At 38.5% G+C, this 21,261-nt stretch overlaps 1 protein-coding gene across 1 annotated transcript; it reads right to left on the bottom strand.

Annotated features, from left to right (window-relative positions):
• Positions 1–1,644: 1,644 nt before the first annotated feature.
• LOC149076467 (fatty-acid amide hydrolase 2-like) lies at positions 1,645–20,283 on the bottom strand. The gene is made up of 9 exons (XM_089242245.1): positions 20,175–20,283; positions 19,053–19,198; positions 17,405–17,533; positions 14,541–14,595; positions 13,736–13,945; positions 12,179–12,298; positions 11,947–12,095; positions 9,668–9,766; positions 1,645–5,142 (listed from the first exon to the last, which is right to left on the bottom strand). The coding sequence occupies exons 1-9, from the start codon at positions 20,281–20,283 to the stop codon at positions 4,549–4,551; spliced, it is 1,611 nt and encodes a 536-aa protein (XP_089098371.1). The 3' UTR covers positions 1,645–4,548.
• Positions 20,284–21,261: the final 978 nt, after the last annotated feature.

Raw genomic sequence — 21,261 nt, 5'->3', positions numbered from 1 at the left:
GAACACGAGAGGGGATATAGATAAGATATTTTCCCTAACGAGCTTGAGGCGACCACCGATAGACAGCGCCTTCGTTTCCAACCCCTCTCATTAATAGCAGTAAATTGCAATATAGCAATATGGCCAAAGTTGGTGTTTGGGAAGTAGTATGTGACCAGATAAAAGACCAAATAGTGTGGTATACGGTCACTAACTTGATCACTCATACAGTCACTAACCTGATCACTCATACGGTTACTAACTTGATTACAGAAATGGTTACTCATACGGTCCGTCAAAATAGGTCCGGGAGAAATGTATCGCTGATGAAACGTACTGGGGAGAAATGTCAGGGACTTGACATCCTGAGAGAAATGTCGGAGGAGAAATTTCCGGATCCCAATGCCGGCCCCATAGTGAAGGTATGTGTATATATATAAGGCCAGGATTACAACATAAACGTTTCCTACAAGTTTTTTTATGAAAATTAAAAAATGCAACCATTAAGCTCAGTGCCGTAACTAGCCATTCCTGTGCCCTGTGCAAGAATTTGCATTTAGGCCAATTCTGATCTATTCTGGGCCCCCCCCCTTCCAAGTGGGCCCTGTGCGGGTGCACTTGTTGCACCTGCCTAGTTACGGCACTGATTAAGCCCTATGGGTTACATTTCCTCGAATGTAACCGATAAACTTACTGGCTGCATTTATAAAGTTTTATGAGAGAACTCATTACCTACTCAAGTAGAAAAAATTCCCTTTCATAGTCAGTTTTTTTGCGATTCATTACATTCACAGTTCCTCGAAGAGAAGGCTTTCACAAAGGAGGGGCTCCTTCAAACCAAATACCAGATTATTATTTATTTTTAGAATAAGAAACGTAAACCCCAATCCCTCCTTGGGAAGAAGAAGAATATGTGAGCCCCCCCCCCCCTATTTTAAGAATATTCTGTGTACCCTACAGATGGAATGATACATTTTGAAAAGTATCGTAATTCGTAATTCACATCAGACAGTTCCACTAACTCCTTACAATTTATGAATAAAATGAAAAGATTTTAGCTCAAAGCGGGAAAAAAATCCTGTTTTGGAAAGATGTTCCAGACTCTGCCACGAAACTGGGCTGGAAGAGATCTCGGCAACGGGATAAGTCCAGTGGCAAAGTTCTGGCGTTCATTCATTCATGTTTTGGAAAGATTGAGAAAAAAAATTGCACTATATACAGGGTGATTCAGAAGAGATGGGAAAATCTTTGAGGTGGTAGGGGGGAAAAAATATATATATATATATAAATGTATATTATGCATTTTTTTTTTGTCGAAATTTACCAATATTAGTGCCTGATATTGGTAAATATAACTGTAAATTGTGATATAGCTGTAATATGCAGTATAGTGACAAAACATTGTAAAAGTTCTATATATTTGGAGCACAGGGTGTCCCTATAAAAAAAGTTAATTTTTCTATTTTGATAACTACACAAAACCTCTCTTGCGACATAAAAGACGTATCTGACATCCACACGTTATCTGGATACTTTTCTATAATTGAAATTACGCCTCTAGGATCAACGTTTCACCAGTAATTTGCGGTGCCAGGTGTTAGCTATGCAGTTTGTATAGTCAATCGCTGTTACCAATCCTGTTTTTTCCCCAAAGATTTTGAGATCTTTTTCTCTTGGAGATGCAGACCTTATTCTTCAAAGATGGATGACGAGTCTGCTCTCACTTAGCTTCTCTCGTCGTAGCTAAGCTCAATCTGATGTGAATGTTAGTAATTAAGTTACAAGTTTTTGAATTGAATGTGATTCGAACTTTTTGTTTTTTTGCATTCCTCTCCTGATCTTCGAATTCACAAGTTCTGTTGTTTGTAATTTTGAAGAACAACGAAAGAGAGTTTGGTATCAACAAAATTTATTGTATCCTACTTATTGAAGTTGCGTCTCGGTATGAATGTCGGGCCACCGTGTTTGTTAACCACGTCTCAGCATGGAGGGGGAGGGACGTGATTGAAATATACTCAATGTTTGAACAGCAAGAGATTTATGAAATCAAATACAGGCTGTCCCAAATTGTTTGCACAGCCGATATCTCTGCAACCGTTGACCTTAACAACATGCTTCAATTACAGGTTTTAAAATGATGTGCGGTTACTCAAAACGTCTTAAATTTTCCAAAAAGATCGTAGACAAAAAAAATGAACTTTTAATGTAAAGCCTGTGAGCTAAAACTTCCAATTAATGAAATGTAAATGTGGCTCTGAGAAGACATTTACAAAAAAAATTTGCATCTTTTTAAATGCAACAGTATATTAGGTGGGGGAGCCAAGTTCTTCTCAGAAATTTATTGTTTGAAAAAAAACAGGATACAGAAAAGAAAAAAAAGCAAGAAATATCTTCTCAGAAATAATCCCCATCATTATCTACGAAATCCAATCATCGATGTGTCAATTTTTTGAAAACTGATGACTTCATTTTTTTTGGCCTCTTCAGAAGTGTTCAATTTGCTCTTCTTCAAGTGATTCTGTAGAGCATAGATTTCCATCTGGTGTTCCACGATGTAAAAGTTTTATTTCCATTGGTTTTTAAATGTTTTTCACAGCAAATATCTTGAGTATTACTATAAATATATTGGAGATATCTCATGAAAACACCCCTGCCCCACCCCTAAAGGTGTTCAGGTTACATAGTAAATCGGACGCCGCAATCCTACTCAGTACAGATCTGACAGGGCGAAACGGAAATAATTTCCGAGTCGAGAGCCAGTGGATGCCAATTTCATGGGGAGGTGCCAACCCTCTTCACTTCACCGTATCGATCCAGAGAACTCTGGTCAATAGTAGGGTAAAACTAATCTGTCTCACGACGTTTATATGTTGGAGATATGTTAATTTTTTTGTTTGAGTCCCTTAGAGCTGTCCCGTAACCGTCTAGGATTCCGTAGAACAGTATCAGCAAGAGTTCTGTGGAGTGTTCCGCGCAAACTAAAACCTTGGAACCCCCTGCTGTAGAGAGAGAGACAGGAATGGGTGGAAGTTAAAGTGGGAGCAAGATCGAGATAATATGGAGGGTGGTCTAGCAGCTCCCAACTCAATTCCTGAATCTTTCGCGGTGTGCGACTTTAGCGTTAACTTGGCGGTAAAGAAGGTCCTTTCGGCTCACGAGCGATGCCCTTTTCCGCTTCATGAACATGGTCCAAATAACCACAATGCACTTCGGTATTGTTTGCTCTTCTACTGGGAAGAAAGTCATAGAAGACTATTCCGCGGTGATCCTCCTAGAGATACAGTATCTAAGAAGTAGTAGGTGATCCCACCAGACATACTGTGAGATCTTCTTGTGTGTCAGCGTGCGTCTGGTAACCTTTTTGATCCTGACACCGTACAATTTCCAGATGGATTGTTGAGAAGAATGCTAATAGCATAACCAGTGTCCGACTGTTCTGGCACTTTCGGTGGACTCTCCTAAGACCATGCATATAGTGCGGCGACAAAGAGGTACGGGAGTGCATAACAGAGACTATCGACGAAAACCATTGTAATGTTTTGTTCTACACCACACACATACTCGAGAAGCGAGGCATAACAGAAAAAAGAGGCCACTCAACGAGGTGTGCGACTTGAACAATCCTGTTTGCTTTCACCCCGATCTGTCGATTTGCTCATCTGCTGATTGGCCCGTTTCTCCCTTTCTTTTCGTCATCATCACACCCCACATTTCAGAACCTCTCCGGCCATTTCCTGTATCCTCCTCCTCCTCCACCCCTATGCATTTTTTTCCTTCCTAGTCGCAATTCTGCGAACTCACTCCTTTATGAGCACAGATTGAAACGAAATTTATCGTGGTTGCAGTCCTGGAAGCATCAAGTTTGGATATCCAGTGGAACCACATAATGTGACGAATTTCAAGTTTTATTCAACGGACATTTTACACGTCCCGTATTACACCTACAAGTTGCAAACAACAAACGAAATTTTGCGTACTCTAGAACACACTTCAACGTTTCCAAAACGATCGGGAATATGCAAATTGGACCGTAAACACTACTATCTGCTGCTCGTCTGGCGCCACCTATCATTTCTGGCAAGAACTTTGTTCCCCGCCTAATTTTTGACTGAGGTTTTCAGCATTTGTCGCCATTGGTTAAGGGTCTGGTCCACAAATTGCACAACGTAAACTAAATTCAAAGTTGTAAAAGTTCATTCTATTTGTGTACAGGTAAAATGGTAAATTTAGTAGAGTACAGTAATGGATCCCTAAACATAATGATCAAGATATGAAACTTCTGTCAACTTGATTTCTCAAAGCAGGATCTATATTTCACCAATTGGAAATTTTAGATCACAGGGCTATACATAAAAGGTTAATTTTTTTAAACTTTTTTTTGTATACGACGCCATGGGAAATTTATGATATTGTAAGTAACTGCACGTCATTTGGAAACTTCTTGTTATTGGAAATATGTTTCTAAAGCGCAAACAACCTGGGACAGCATATATAAACAATAAAGAATATCAATGAGCGTTTTCCTTTTAGAGTAATTCATGATTTTGAATAATATATTGACATGAATTTTTAGTCACTTCTGTGACTCGGAGGCCTCCAACCCCCAAAGATCTTCTCCAGTTCTATAGCACACTGTATCGCTAAGCGGTCGTTGCCTTTGGAAGCCACGATTTGGATTCCCACGGGCATTATTCCGTTCTCGTCAAGACCGAGCGGGCACTGAGTGACGGGAAGACAGAGGACATTGAAGATCATGGCATAACCCCCTGAGAGGAATAAAACAATCGACTCTCCGCAATAAAAGGACTTCAAAGGATATGTTGGCATCAGCAACACAGAGTTTTCGTCCAATATCGAACCAATATCTTCTTCTATCGCCTTCAAATTTCTCTGCACTTGATCGGCCACGTTGATCTTGTTGGTAATGAACTCTAAACAAAACCATACCAAGACATATGAGGTAAACGTGGAGTTCCCGACGAGACGCTTGAGAATTTCTCCGACAATACTGACGTTGTTTCCTTCGCCCAGAAGCTTTTCTTTTATAGGCTTTCTTGAGCAAGAATGAAACTTTAATAGTGACGAGAGCAAAGCATATCTCATGGACTTCATTTGCACTAATTCTGTTTTGGCATTGAGTCTCTGTCCCAATTCAAAAGCAGCCTATAAATTGAATTGTAAGAAAAGTTAGGGCTGGATGTGGATTATAATTTTTAACTAGTTAATCAAAAAATTTTAATACATTAATCGACTGATTAATCGAATATTTTCATATAACTATACAAGGATGCATAAGTAACAGGGCGCATGGCATTCTACTAGCGAACCGTTGATCCTGGAGACAATTCCAATCAGAAAAAAGTACGTAACTAACGTGTGGTACTCAGATATGTCACTCATCTTGCAAGAGGTTATATAGTTATTAAAATGAAAAAAAAACAACCTTTATATACCATCCCCGTGTGCCCCAAGACCCAATTAGAAAGTTGTTTCCCCGTCTCTCTTGATGCCAAAAAAAAGAAAAAAAAAATTCACGTTTCCAAGTGCAATATTCACTGAGGTATTCGAATTCGAGGAAAAAAGCGTTTTCCGTTAATTTTGCTGTTTTCTCCATTTTTTTAAATTCACAAATCTCAGCTTACGTTGCACTTAGAAACGTGGAATTTTTTTTTTGTTGGCCTTAGAAGAGACGGAAACAACTTTTTAATTGGGTTTTTGGGGCATACGGAGACTGTATATAAATGCAATTTTTTCATTTTAATAACTATGGAACCCCTTGCAACATGGATGACATATCCGAGTTCTACAATTTATTTGGATACTATTTTCTAATTGGAAGTATGCCTATAGGATCAACGGTTCGCCGGTAAAATGTAGTGTCAGCTGTTAGCTACGCACCTTATGTAATATTGATTTATGCTACAAAAACATATTTCATTCATTTTACGCACCTATGATGCCAGATGTAAACAAATATAGGAATAGATTAAGAAATTAATGCTGTCAGCTTAAAGCAATTTATTTTGCTGAAATATTTTGTCAAAACCTGGAATTTTTCTTCACTTGCATCTCGTCGCTTTAAAAAAAAAAATCTGTTATATTTTAAGTTATAGTCACTAAACTACTTTCGATCATACTGTTGCCAGTGCTGTCTTAACGCAAGGTGCCCGTCCGGGCACGGCCTACACCACGTATGGAAGAAAACCTTCGTATGAAGCTGGTGATATCACTGGAGAAGGCCATCTCACGTATAATCATTGGATATCGCAGGGCGACGCATGAGCAATGTTTACCCTGTTTTTTAGTATATCCTAGTGGCTATAGGCGAGAAGACCTCCTTCAGTGACGTCACGAGCTTCGCGCGGAGGCCTTCAGACCTTCTTCTATAGGTGGTGATGGCACGGGCCGGCCTGGGTGCCTCAAGTGCAAAGGGGCCTCATGATAACGAGATAGAGATGCTTAAGATTTTCGAAATTACGCACTTGAATTGATAGGCAGGCTGTCCTAGTGACTATGGCCCAGACTGTTCCCAGAAACTCGTCTGAAATGGTACTTGGGGGGAGGGAGTCCATTCAAGTATATTGCCATATGGCGATGTGGCCTGGGTATCTTTTGGTTTGACTGTTAATAGTGTCCAGAGAATAATAATAACGTGATCACCACGAATTCCCAAAAGATCTTTACGATCTGTCCAGAGAACTTGTTAGTAGACATCCATACTCGAACCCAGACCTGCACCGTCAGAAGCTAGCTCCCTAACCACTAGACTACCAGGCGGTATGAAATTTTAATGATTTTGATTTCGCATTCTTATGTAATTTATAACGCTAAAATCTTTTCTATTTTTATGAAGAAAAGATTTTTTTCCCTTTAAAATTTAAAGATCCGTAAATGAATTGAAGAGGTTTTAAACGAAGACTGTGGGTTTTAAGATATCCGCAGTGTGGTTTTGTTGGTACCGCAGAGAACAGTCAGACTTTCAACAAAATACTTACATAACAGAACTGAAAATTCTCAAGGATCTGCCATTTTCGCTTCAAAATATGGAAGACAGGTCGCAGCACCAGTTCAATGCAAAACAATCATAATTCGGACAACATAGACACGTTTGAGCAGTGTTTTTCAACCTGTGGCCCGCGGATTTTTGGGGGTCTGTGAGTACTTTGTAAGGGATTCGGCGCGCGCGCGCACTATCATTTTCATTTACTACCATTGCATGGATGACGCATTTAGCAATAAATGCTGTGAAATTGTAATTTATCACTTCAATTTATGATGTACAAATCATAGAAAACAATGCATTTTGGATTTTGTGGGGTGGCTCGACATAGACATTTGCTACTGGGGCTGTGCAGAGCTTTGACCTTCCGTATAAGGGGTCATGGCATAAAAAAGGTGGGGAAATACTACATTAGAGCCACCCACCCACCCACACACACACACACACACGTCGCATTGACCAATTCATAGAAATTCCTCAGAAGAATATTTACGAATTGCAGGTACGGTTAAGTACATGTAATAGTAGATGTCTGTGTAAAATCAGTAGTTAACTGTAAAAGACTCCACCTGGTTAGCTTCAAGTATTCAGAAAAAAATTCTCCTCTGTTTTGCATGAAGTCATGACCTTGTAAGCAGTCATGTAAAAAAAGCGAGGTTGTTCATCGCACCCTCTCTGGTTCACGGATAACGTATAACGTGCGTATTCGTTGAATTGAAAAGAGAAGGGCATTCATAGAATACAGATTTATAGAAGTAGTGTTGCTGAGGTTATCGTCCAAGGGGTTTGATTGGAAGATTGCTAATGTTGTTCCGATATTTAAAAAGGGTAATAGAGAAACCGCGTTCAATTATCGTTCAGTGAGTTTGGCGAGCTCCCGGAAATTTTAGAAATTATTATCAAAAAAGGCATTTGGAGAAGTGGATAGACAAGAATAATGTACTGCCGGATAACCACCATGGATTCAGGTAAGGGAAGAAATTTTTAATCAACCTCCTTTGCTTCTATGATCACGGGACTAAGGCTTTGGGCAATGGCAAAAACGTCGTCGTAGTTTATCTTGATTTCCAGAGGGCATTCGATCGTGTTCACCATGGTAGACGTATCTTGCAGCGTTTACATGAAATTGGGATTGGGAGCAACTTGTTGAATTGGATAGAATTGTGGTTAAGCGATGGGTCACAACGGTGAATGGGGAATTTTCAGATGTCAAAAGAGAAGTCAATCAAGAAAGTGCCCTTGGCCTCGTATTTTTTTCACTTTTTATCGGTAAACTCGACCAGGGTATTGATTGGATTTTTATAAAATTCGCAGATGACGTGAAGCTAATGGGGGAATCAAAGCGATAGGGAGTTGCTTCAGACCTACTTGAACAGAATTGGAATATAAGCAAATGAATGGAGCATGAAGTTTAGCGTTGACAACTGCATGGTCACTCAGTTTGGTTCCAATAACCCTCGTTTCACTTACGAGTTGAATAGTATCGCTATCCCGGATGCAACTAGGATCCGATTCGGGAATTCTCACTGACGACGTGATAATTACGTATTCCCAAGGAATCAGCATGATCCGTCAAGGGAATTTGTTTTTCTGAACATTGTTCAGCGGTAGTCAGAAAATCGAATGGAATGTTCTTAAAAAGGTCTCTTCGCGTTCTCCTAAAGTCATTCTTCCGCTTTTCGGAGACTCCTGCACTGGAGTGTGCCGTAAGATTTTGGAGACCATACCTACAGGGAAGGTATGCTTAGACTTAGTTGAGGGGGTGCAGATAAGAGCTATGCGTGTTCTTGTTGGCACACAAGGCTTGAGCAATGAAGGAAGACGTGATTTCTTGAATATATTTGCGTTGGAAAAACGCAGGTGTCGAGGGTTATATGATCGAAGTGTTCAAAATTTTTTTCAACAGAATTGATAGGATGGACCATGAAATACACGGTCAATCAACTGCTTCGACAAGGGGACACCAGTATCGTTTAGTAAGGGACGATTCCAAGTTATGGTGTCGCAGGGGGTTTTTCTCTAATAGGGTTGTCAATAAATGGATTATCTTACCTTCGGGGGTTGTATATTGTAACACAATTGATACGTTTAAAAAGAAGTACGATAGACATATAGAATAAATCCATACTTAGAATTAAGACAACCGTAATTTTTTTTTATGGGTAGTGTATTACTTATTTTATTTTTTTATTTTTTTTGTTGATGTATGCTTTTATATTGGATACTTTGGTAATATTTGACATCCATATTTTTCATGGGCATAATTTTTTCAGCCACCCCATTGGGCAATTTGCCTGTTGTGGCCTTTTTATCTGTATTTCTAAGCATATAAAATGGCCGTATTTGTTAAAATCATGAAAATATAGTCCAATTATATTTTGTTGTTTCGTAATATACCATATCATAACAAAGAAATACGTTTACTCATTTCACCTCAAAATATATATTTAATTATCAAGTAACTTTTGAACTTATTGAAAATTTGGAAATTTTTGGGAAAGTGGCTTAGGAACTTCTCTGTTGAGGGAGATGTTATCCTTCAGATGCTATTACTTATTATTCGTATAAATATGGATTACTGAACTGGTTTTGATAAAAAAGTGAACTATAGAACTATGGGTTCAAATATTATGTGTCAAAGAACATTGAGGCAAAGTTGAAAAAAAAAGAAGACAAAAATGCAAATACCTCTCGCAATCTTCGCAAAATATCCGATTCCACCGGTAGTGAGAACATGTTATCGGAATTGTCTTCCATGTAAAACACTTTGACGTTAGACAAGTCAACCTGTTATTGGAACGGAGAATAATATATGTCATTTCTTTCACCTCCATAAAATAAAATTGAAGCAACAGATTCACGGAAAAAGTTTCTATTTCATTTCTATTTGAATGTGTAAAAAAAATAAAAATTAAAAAAAAACTACACAGTGCTTGAAAATTGCTCAGGAACAGTTATTTTTCGTCATATCTAATGACTGACATCCTTTAAAGAAATGAAACTTGGCACGTGTTTAATAAAAACATCCTGAAGCATCTTTATTATGCAAAATGGAACAGACATCGACACAGGGCAAAAAAAGATAAGCAAAAGAAAACAAAAGATCTTTACAGCAATTGTAAACAGTTATGAAAAATTGACGCAATTCTTGAAAATGTTCGCCACTCGTGCAAACAAAACGTCGGAAGACAAAAACTGTATTTCACGTCGGCCAAAAAACCAGAAAACTCTTAAATTTAATTCTAATTTACTCGATGGCCACGAAAGCCTTTTTTGTTTCAGTTATGAAAAATGTTCGTTCTTCTGGAAATAAGGACAGATATGAGCTCTTCAGAGTATGAGGTGCGACCCCTCCTCTGACATCGATGCACATTTGGCATCTGTTGTGCATGCTGTTCACTAGATTGTTGAGAGAGCTTGAGAGATTTTGTCTGATTCGTCCTTCAAGGCGATTTTGTATTTCTGTATGGTTTGGGAAGGGTTATGTCTTTGAGCAATATGTCTGCCGCGTGCATCCCAGGTGTGCTCTATGGGATTCGGCGAATATGCGAGTCATGGCATCCGCTCCATATCTTCACATTCTAGTGTTATTACATCCACTTTATCTATCTCATGCGAGCGGGTATTACCATCCACGAACCGAAAGTTTGGTTTTGCACTGCGGAAAAGATGGACATGCGACCGAGGAGAATCTCGGTTCAGTACCGCAGAGATTTTACGATACCTTCACTGAAGATATGAAGCGGAGTTCTGTCATTGTGCATGATACCCACCCACACCATTACTCTTCGGAAATAGCGACCAATTTCCTTGACATTCCGGTGATGGTAACGAGTTTCCTACTAGTAAAACCAGAATTACTATTGATGCAGAAGCGCGATTCGTCAGAGAACATGACTCTGGACCACTGTTGCTGATCCCAACGAATATGCTCATTACACCAACGTAATCTTTCTCGACGATGATGTGCTCGTGGCAGAATGCATTTTACAGGTTTCCGTGCATTTAAGCCAACATTATTCATTTGCCAAAGAATGATTTTCGCATATACGCTAGTGCCAGTAGCGTTAGCTGGGGCTATCTGGTTAAAAGTGGAATTTCTGTTTCTCTTTTCGTCACTAGACTGACATATCTATCCTCTTGAGGTGTAGTTATCCCCCCCCCCCCACAATCTAGTGAACAGCATGCATAAGATACCAAATGTGCATCGGTGTTCGCGGAGGTCACACTTCACACTTCATACTGAGGAACTCGTATCTGTCCTTATTTCCAGCAGAACGAACACTTTTTTCTTCTTTTGCTTAACTTTTTTTGCCATGTGGCGCGCAATATCTGCTTCATTTTGCATTATAAAGATACTCCAGGATGTCTATTAACATGGCCAAGTTTCATTTCTTTGAAGGATGTCTATCATTAGGTATAACGAAAAATAACACTGTTCCTTAGCATTTGTCAAGCAGCATAGTTTCATTATTAAAACGTTCAGTTAAAATGATCAAAATTATGGTAACGTAATATTTGAACGATGTCCTAAACGTTCCTCGGGCCTATTACAATTTGGGGTGTGACAATAAGATAAAAAAAATATGTTAAGATACATAGATCAAGGTTAATCTTTTTCACTAAATCATATTGTTACATATGTAGGCCTACAAACTATATAAATTTTTCACGCGAATATGAAATCATAGGTTAGTGGAAAAAAGTTTAAGGACAACCGATAAATCATCGTAACTCGGAAACTTGGGAATGTAAATATTTTAAAATTTTAAAGCGACAATTAAACTCAGATTTTCTTTCACAAATAAAAGAAGATCATGGGGAATAGAATTCTGTTGGTTACATAAATTGAAACACTATGCAATTTGAAATCATTTTTGCACTCTATGTACGCTATATTGTCTGATAAAACATGATCAACTAGTTAAGCGTTTCAGCGCACGTTCGATCTGATAATTTAAGCTTACTGGATCGTCCAGTTTCATGATTGCTCTGTTATGTCCAGACAATAATTTCATCGAAGTCAGCAAATCTTCAGCATAACGACACATGGGCCCGAATGTAGCAAAGCCCCCCTCGATGAATTCAGGGAAGTGGCCTCTGTTAGAAATCATATCTGAAAGTAGGGTAACTGCATTCATACACTTGATACAATTACGCTACCTAACGAATAAACATCGCGAAAGTCAAGTTTCATACCTTTGGTTGATTTATGCGTGAATACACCACAGAAAGCAGCTGGTACTCTAAGGCTTCCTCCCATGTCAGAACCCATGCCTAGAACGGAACACGCAGAACCTATAAAAGCAGCTTCACCTCCTGGAAAGAAAGAAATAATCCTTACTTTTTACAAATGACCTTTTTGCAATATGTATTCGTCAAATGAGTTACTTAGGGGTCATTCAAGTATTACGTCATCATCGATGGGGGGGGGGGGGGGTTCAGATTTGCTGACTTTTGATGACAAGGGGGGAGGGGGTTTGGATAATGCTTACGTCATCGACCACCCTTTATGAAAATATGAGTTAGGATTCAGAGGGGCAGAGCTGATGACGAAATTTTGCTGACAAGAGGGGGGAGGGGGTCTAAAATGACTACAAATTTGCTTACGTAATACTTGAACGGCCCCTTACTTACTCCGACCCAGCGAATGTGATTCGCCATACTGGGTTTCCCCAGAGGGAGCATTTATTTTCTCAACTTAAAAAAAAAGAAAGAAAACAACCACATACATAAATACTTATATATATACATTTTACCCACGGGAGCACCATTGGCCCCCGAGGGGCGCAACAATTCACCTTACAAAACAATTTACATTGCATTACAATTATAATAACAGAACAAAAGATTACTACTACTATTACGGCTTACATTATACCTTGGGCAGCACCATTAACATCACGCGAGCAGGAATTTAATGCTCCCTATGTTATTACATTAAGATATCATTATTGCTTCAATAAATTTACATCAATATACACGAGCTTTATCACTCCCAAATGTTGAATATGTGATCCATTTATATTATCTAACATCGACTGGAACTGACGCAAACCAGTTCGAAATAATATGAATTTATTCAAGTAATTGACATGAATAAATAAAATTCCTATAATAACATGAATATATTCAAAAATTGAAATGAAAATGAACAAAATTTTAACATGTTGTTTGTCACTATTCACACAACACTTGCTATATGCACATTGTTCAACGAAGTTGGACCATCTGTATCATTGAAGTATCGGCGATAAATCTCAAAAATTGATTTCCTTGTTCACATGTTAGAAAGAGAAAAGAAAAAAAAAAAAAGATGAGTGCAGTATATTTCTCTTTCGTAATTTTTGAGAAAAAAAAAAAACCGTCAAGCGGGAAGAATAATTATTTACACAGTAAAATGATAAAATGGGTGAGGGGGATGCTGAGGTGAACGAGAGGGAAGAAACAACTTCCGTTCACAGGGTTATAATAAAGCTTCACGATGATGAGAAAACAGGGAGAGCTGGAATGAATTTTTTCTTCCACTTGAATTGGGATGAGATATTTTGTTCTTGATCGTTAAGGGATTAATTGAAAATAATGCGCCAATTCACAAAAAAAAAATGTGCATCGTAATGTAATAAAAATAATGAAGCAGAAAAAAGAGTGAGTGAAAAGTGATGTGATTCACATGTTGTATCTTCAAAAAAAAAATGATAATCAAAATTCATTTGAGATATTTAGCGAGTGAATATTGAACACGCATACACTCACCACTACTTCCTCCAGAAGTCTTGGTTGTGTCGTACGGATTTTTGGTACTCCCATACAATTTATTCCATGTATCGAGCCACAAACAAAACTCGGGTGTGTTTGAGGTTGCGATGATGATTGCACCAGCTTTCTTTAATATCTTGATCACATCGGCATCTTCTTCGGCAAAGCGATTTTTGAAATACTTGGATCCACTCGTGGAACGCGTTCCTAACAATTAAAAAAAAAAGTACAATTATCCCATATTATCAATTTTTTTAGACATGATGCCATTCATCTTCATATTAGCTCATTCTCAGAACTTTTGTTTAACCCCTAGGCTGCGGGAATAGTCGAACAACAGCTGCTCTCATAACGGCTGCGTAAAAAACAAAAAAATGCTCCTTTATTTTCCAGTTGACTTTTGTGGAAGATGGATGTCACTCAAACTCATACGTTGCAAATGCAGTGATATCTCGGCTAAGGAAGACAATTTGTAGCTGAATCACGTATTTTGTAGCCAATTGTCACGCCAATTTGTAGCAGAAAACTTCGTAAGGGGCCGTTCAAGTATTACGTAAGCAAATTTTTAGCCATTTTTGACCCCTCCCCCCCCCCTTGTTAGAAAAATTCCGTCATTAGCTCTGCCCCTCTGAATCCTTGTTTTGTCCTGAATGTTTTTGTCACTTTTATAATGTATAAAAAGAATTTGAAATAGCACTATGAGAAATATACTGTTTCAAAATTTTTTATTAAGCCTACACACACCTGTATATTGAGAAGTCCAGATGTTTCTCCCCAGTGCTTAAATCAGTAGTTAGAATACCCTTTGGATTGACCGTGAGCGCCACCCTCATCAATTTCTTTCCACTTGATTTGGCCTGAAAAATTCAAAATCAAGAAATTTCATTAGAGAATCAGTATCAAACACAAATCTTAATTTTAATGGAGTATTTCTATTGAAATATGGCAGTAGCTCCTCCAAATAGCCATTTCTTGTTAATTAATAAAATTGAAGTAAAAAAAAAACCATGATAATAAAATTCCTATAAACACATTTATATATATAAGTGGACATAATAAATGAAATACATCAGGGCTTGACAAATCCAACGCGACTAAAAAATGGATATTGGTACCTATCTAAAATGTTCTGTATGACATTACTAAATTTCAGTGTGAGGAAAACAGAGCAAATTTGGATTTCATATAAGCCAGTCTACCAACACAAATATGATAAAGCCCCGAAAAAAAATGGTCAGTGTGTGTGGTTATTGAAAATATTCTTGGCTCTTACAAAATTTGACTGGCACCTTAGTTTTTTTTATAATTTGTTAAGCCCTGATATACATATAGGAATACAGATAAGGCTAGACAAATTGAAAAAAATTTAGGCGACAGCCAAATTTCTTAGGAGAGCCAAGCATGTTTACTCCTAAGAAAAAAGTCCTGAATAACACTAAACACTAGCCTACAAGGTTTTCCTAACATGGAAAAATTTAGCCATTCTTAATTACTTTTTTGGATGCCGATTCCAGATCTGGTCTTAAAAAATGGCCATCATGTCTAGTTTTTTTGTCATATGGTATTTAATTTTGAATAACTGTCAAAATTTACATAATTAAGCTATATATGTGTGAAATGATACTAGAAATCATACTTCTATTTTTTTGCCATCTAAAAGTTGAGAAATGGCACCACTGATTTTATCTCTAATTGCAACCAGATTGTTTTTTTAATTGAAAGAGAAATGCATGCGTTATGTTTATGTACAACCCTTTAGTCAAAAATGGAGCTAAGTCAATGTCACAGATGCAGTAATGTTCCAAATACACTGCTTAAAACAATTAGGGGAGCACATGGTTTTAACAAAATTATGTGAAGATGTATACCGATAAGTAACATAAAATGAATCATCCATAATTTAAAGCCTAGCAGGAAACGGAAGAAGAAAACTTCATATGCAAATCAAAGTTCATGACGTCAAAAACCAGAAAAAGGAGATAAGGGCAGAAATCGGGATGTTGCAGAAACGTCTGTTTTACTGCCGTAACTGTGAAATTCGATTGCGCAGTATTTTTTTTTGAGACAAGGTGACTTGAGGATGTCTCAACAACGTGATTTACCGGAATCCATGGCATGGCGTGTTATAGGCAGACTGGAATCCGGGCAAACACAACATAGTGTCGGGGACGCTGTTGGAGTCGCCAGAAGTGTTGTTGCAAGGCTGTGGAATCGATTCCAAGAAACAGGAAATGTTAGACGTCGACCAGGGCAAGGTCGGCCACGCACCACTACAGCAACTGATGACCGGTATATACGGTTAACAGCCTGTTGAAACAGAACAGAGAATGCTACGCAGCTGCAAAGACGGTTGCTCTTGGCAACAGGACGAAGGGTGTCCAGCCAAACAGTACGTAATCGGCTTCATGAGGGAGGGCTCTATGCACGTAGGCCAATGGTCTGTATTCCACTGACCCCACGCCACCGTGCGACCCGAAGAAGATGGGCTGCTGAACATCGAGATTGGGAGCAACATGATTGGAGCCAAGTGCTGTTTACAGACGAGTCCCGGTTCAGTCTGGAGTGTGACACCCGACGTGTTCTGGTATGGAGGGACAGGGGCACTCGAAATAACCCCACATTCGTTCGTGAGAGGTCACAATACAGACGAGCTGGTTGGATGGTATGGGGTGGAGTCAGCATAGGCGGACGTACGGACCTGCATATCATCATTCGGAATGGCACTTTGACGGCCCGAAGGTATGCAGACGAGATACTGCGACCTCATGTCATCCCTTACGCTGGAGCCATTGGAGATTCCTTTGTTTTCCAGGATGATAATGCCCGACCGCATAGAGCTCGTCTGGTGGAGAACATGCTTGAAGCTGAAACAATACAGCGTATGGAATGGCCAGCGTGCTCTCCTGACCTGAATCCTTGGACGACGCATTGCTGGACGACCAAGGCCGCCTGTTACTGTCCGAGACTTGCAGATTGCAGTTCTTGAGGAGTGGAACAGTATTCCCCAAAGTCTGATCGATAACCTCATCGCATCCATGGCAAACAGGTGTGCAGCAGTCTTAGCTGTTCGAGGAGACCACACGCCCTATTAAAACTCATGCATCATGTCTAAACAGTACTTTTTTTTATCGTTTACATGTAACCAAATTGATGCCCTAAATCATCTTTTCATGGTTTTTCCCATATTTTCAAAGAATTAAAGCTTAATTCCAAATTTTTTTACGCCTTTTTTCTGTATTGCGCATTGATATGCGTGTACTATCCATTGTATGCCAATACGTGGCTGTCTCGCATGGTTTTCTTTTTTGTTTGCTCCCCTAATTGTTTTGAGCAGTGTAAGTTTTGCTATATGTTTTGTTGCCACCACTTCAATTTTTGTTAATTTAAATGTTTTTGAAGGTTAATAACTAATTTATGTGGAAGAAAACCATTGTGAAACCCACCCCAAATCTTTTGTGACCCCTCTTTAATCGATCCTGCATACGCCACTGGGCCCAAATGGAAAACCTTTTATAAAGGCTATGGATCCCAGAAAGAAAATTTTTCCCAAATTAAATGAAACTTTCTTCCAATACCTTTTAGAAAACATATTTGTAAGTCCTTAAATAAGGAAACTATCAAGTGATTTTGTTTTCACATAGAACATGTTGCATGGCAATCATTCACATCTGCAGGGATGGGAAGTGACATAGAAAGTTCATTTCGAAGCAGTTTTGGAGATTCAGGATTCAGAGCAGTTTTGTAGCGGCAAAATATAGGATTCAGAGCAGTTTTGTAGCGGCAAAATATAGGATTCTGAGCAGATGGATATCTTATATTTAGATGCAATTTGATGGAAGCATGCTTTTTTTATTTGTATGTGAGAATCAACACAATGTTTGGCGATTCTGCACTGATTATTTGGCAATATTGGCAATCTGACACTCGTTATTTGGCAAAGTTTCTAAATTAGCATTCATAATTCGGCGGACTTGCTTTTTTACTACCGGAATGAATTTTTTTTCCATGAAACATTGGAATTTGATGTAATGACGATTGACTACAGTAATTTCTGCTGCTTTCAGTGGTGATTTTTTCTTTTTTTTGAAAATGAAAACTGACTCACATTTGTGCTTTAAAGCTGAAAAGACCATTGCAAACCATCTTGAGTTGCACAATCACGGATATTATCAGGGTTTCGCGATGGAAAGCCAGACGAGTCGCTGATAGTTTAGTACAGTGGAATAAAACACGCTCTTCTCTGAATCGTTTTGCAGCCAGCAGTAACATGCCGATATGGTGGTCGAGTGGTCATAGTGACAGACTCACATCGCAAGTGCCCAGGTTCGAACCCCATGATAATCATAGTGGTGGTCGGCTTAAGTTGGTTTTCTGTGGTTCCCAACTTCACGGCACGAATGTAAGCCAATCTCCCAGTTAAAAAGTCTCGCCACAGAGAGCAACAGACCTACAAACAGCACAAATGTAATTTAATCATAACACATCACTCACTTCCTTTCTGAAATATAGATGGCAGCACTGAAAAATCAAACAACACTACATATGCACTCAGACTGTTAGGTAAACACAGTTACACCTCCGGCACACAACTCATTAGGTAGTAAATCGCCCATAAATGGTGATAGACCCGAGTTGTGCTAGGATTGAAAGAAAAGCAAGCAGTAACAAAAATGTTTTGGCGTGCTTCCGATAATTCCGGGCATACTGAAGCAAAATTCGCTATTTGGTGCAGAAAAATACGGGAGCAGATAAATATTGGAGCACAATCGCGCAAGATGTTAATTTTGACGCAGAGTTCCCACCTGCATCTGCAATGAAGGGGTTGTTAGGGAATCAAGGCAGGTGGGACCTGCATCCATGGGACCATCCATGATGAGTGATTACTGTTGGTTTTTGCTGAAAGAAGTCACAACACAATAAATAAGAGAAAGAAATAAATTACTTTTATCAAACTGTTAAAATTAGTATAAATTTTATTTCGCGTATACGCATGTGCACTCCCCAAAGCAGAATATGCCAAAATCTGTGACATACGTTGCACAACAATCAGTGCTACTGCAGAACAATCTGGAACAATTTTAAGAATAGAAATTATGAGAGTTCTTACAGCAGAACATTTCCAGTCGGCCGTTGCAGAGCAATGCAAAATGTTCTGCTTTAGAGGGTACACTCCATGAATATTACATATGTATGTATATGAGGGAGAATTTTTTTTTCCCCCTAACACACATAAACAATCAACCTGCTCGATTATGTTATGCTAGAGTATATATAACAATGAAATGAATCTTTAAAAATGCATGCTAAAATTTACCATAGTAATCACAGGTTTTATAGCATCAGCCGTTGCCTGCTGGTCATTTGGTTCTTCTATGAGAGTACTACCAAGGTACTTTACATAAAAAGTGATGCCATCTAAAACAGGTTCTTTAATAGTGTCGTCCCATTCTTCAGGAAGTTCTGTATAATTACAGAAAGTTTAATACTCAGAACGAACAAAATTAGAATGTTAAAATCTTATATACAGGGTTAGAGACGAGAGGCAAATTTTTTTTTTAAATAATGGGGATAAAAACCCCCAATATTCTTTATATAATGAAATATAATTCAGTTTTAATTACCTGAAACATTTGAAACAAAACAATTTAAAAAAGAAATTTACTTCTGGTTCGAGAATATACTCGCAATGATGGCGAGAGTTATTAAAAGTTTTGTTATGAAGATTTTGCAAACCTTTAAAAAAGTTATAGAAATTATTTTAAAATCAGAAATAAGTTCAGAGCAAAAAAATAAAACCAAACCTTCTTATGATCACCTTCAATATAAGAAGGTTAAAAAAACTTATGTTCTTCAATGAACGTACACTAAAATTCTGTATTGCTTGTATTTCTTTACAAATTGTTCATTTGAGCCTCGTTGTTTTGTTACATTCTTTTTTTTTTACATACAGCTTCAAGAATGATTTTCTCAGGACTGAAGTCAATGGAAGCTTTTGTTAATTTTTTAAATTTATCTCAATCTAGAATGTAAAAATTACTATTGTGAATAATAGAGTCAGAGTGCACATTGAGAACAGTTTTCTCCGGTTTGAGAATGGCGAGACAGAACTTGAATGTTTTGATAGGTACCACTCCCCATTCATCGAGGTGGTCAATGCCCTGAAATGGCAGTCCCTCCCCCACATGCACTGGACATTGCCCTGGGGCAATCAGCATTTGAAGATTCATGGCAAATTACAGGCATTGCAAGGGAAAGCTTCTCATGCGTAGAGGGCAATTCTTCTTACACATAGAGGTAGAAATATTGTTTTTTTACACTTGACCACAGATTACGTGACCTGGAGCACACTATTCCCTATTTATGTCATTCTCATTGCATATTTAAGAACTATGCAGAATGACCAACAGGAAAAGGATTAACCATTCTTTTCTGTTACCCATGATCAGATCAACACCTCCACCAAAAGCCTGGACAATTGAGGTTCTACTCAGAGGCACTGACCACTGACATGCAGAAAATACCGAAGGTGCTTGGCGACTTATCATTGAGCAGTAATCAAGGAAATCTCAGGATTATACTAAAGCTGTTACGAGTGGTGAGTGCAGTAGCCCAGGTCGATAAGATACTCGTCTAAAGTACCAAAGAATGTTTAGAGGTGTCGCGAGTTTGATACCCGGTTCGTCCTTGTCAGAAAACTTTCCTGACATAGGGTACAACAGAAACAGCGACATGACCACAGAAAAAATTACTATTGCAGTAATTCCCCCATCGTGTGGTTAGCGCACCAACTTCTCGACGAGTATAAAAAACATGCCTGCCATTCGGAATTGGCACTAAATTGTAGGTCACGATCTAATTAGCCTTCGTGTGCAGAAAATGACAGTGGTGCGACAAAAATGATCAAACGAATAGTGCTTTGCATTGTATGTATATCACATGAATTGTTGGAAGGGGGTTCAAATACCCTCGCCCCCCCCCAGGTTATAGCGATTATAGCACAAAGTATCTCAGCCATCAGTGAAGCCCAGTATATTAAGAGTGTGGCAATGTAACTGCGTAAATAAGCGATTTTTTTGAAAATTACATTTTTTGCACATTTAACATGAAAAATTTTCACTGGATACTCATTTTAAACAGGGAAAAATACATGAATATACCCTTTTCTACAATTTTCTTTTAATTTTTTCATTCCCCAGAGGTTTAACCCTGGGTTTTTTTTTTTTTCGGTTATCCATGATCACCTAACCACCCCCCCCCCCCCCATCATTAGCACGAATAATCGAGAGGTTCTATTGTAATTATTTCAAGATAACAACGTGCACTGTAAGTACGTATTACGTACGTTGAGGGGGGGGGGGGAAAGAAAGTTATTGAAATGCAAATTTTTCTCTCTCCCTCCACCCAAATCGTTGCGACGTCAAATAAAGGAATTTTTGCAAAAAGGAAATGGATGAAATATACGATTTAGCGAATTAAAAAAAGATACGAAAATTGCTGCGCTTCGTTTTTTTTTTTTTCCACCC

This window comes from Pholcus phalangioides, unplaced genomic scaffold (assembly GCF_987345545.1).
Source record: "Pholcus phalangioides strain wild (caught in Gottingen) unplaced genomic scaffold, Ppha-v1.0 ptg000015l_1, whole genome shotgun sequence".
In the NCBI taxonomy this organism is placed as follows: Eukaryota; Metazoa; Arthropoda; class Arachnida; order Araneae; family Pholcidae; genus Pholcus; species Pholcus phalangioides.
Note: the sequence above shows the minus strand (reverse complement) of the source record. Positions and strands in the feature narration are given on the sequence as shown.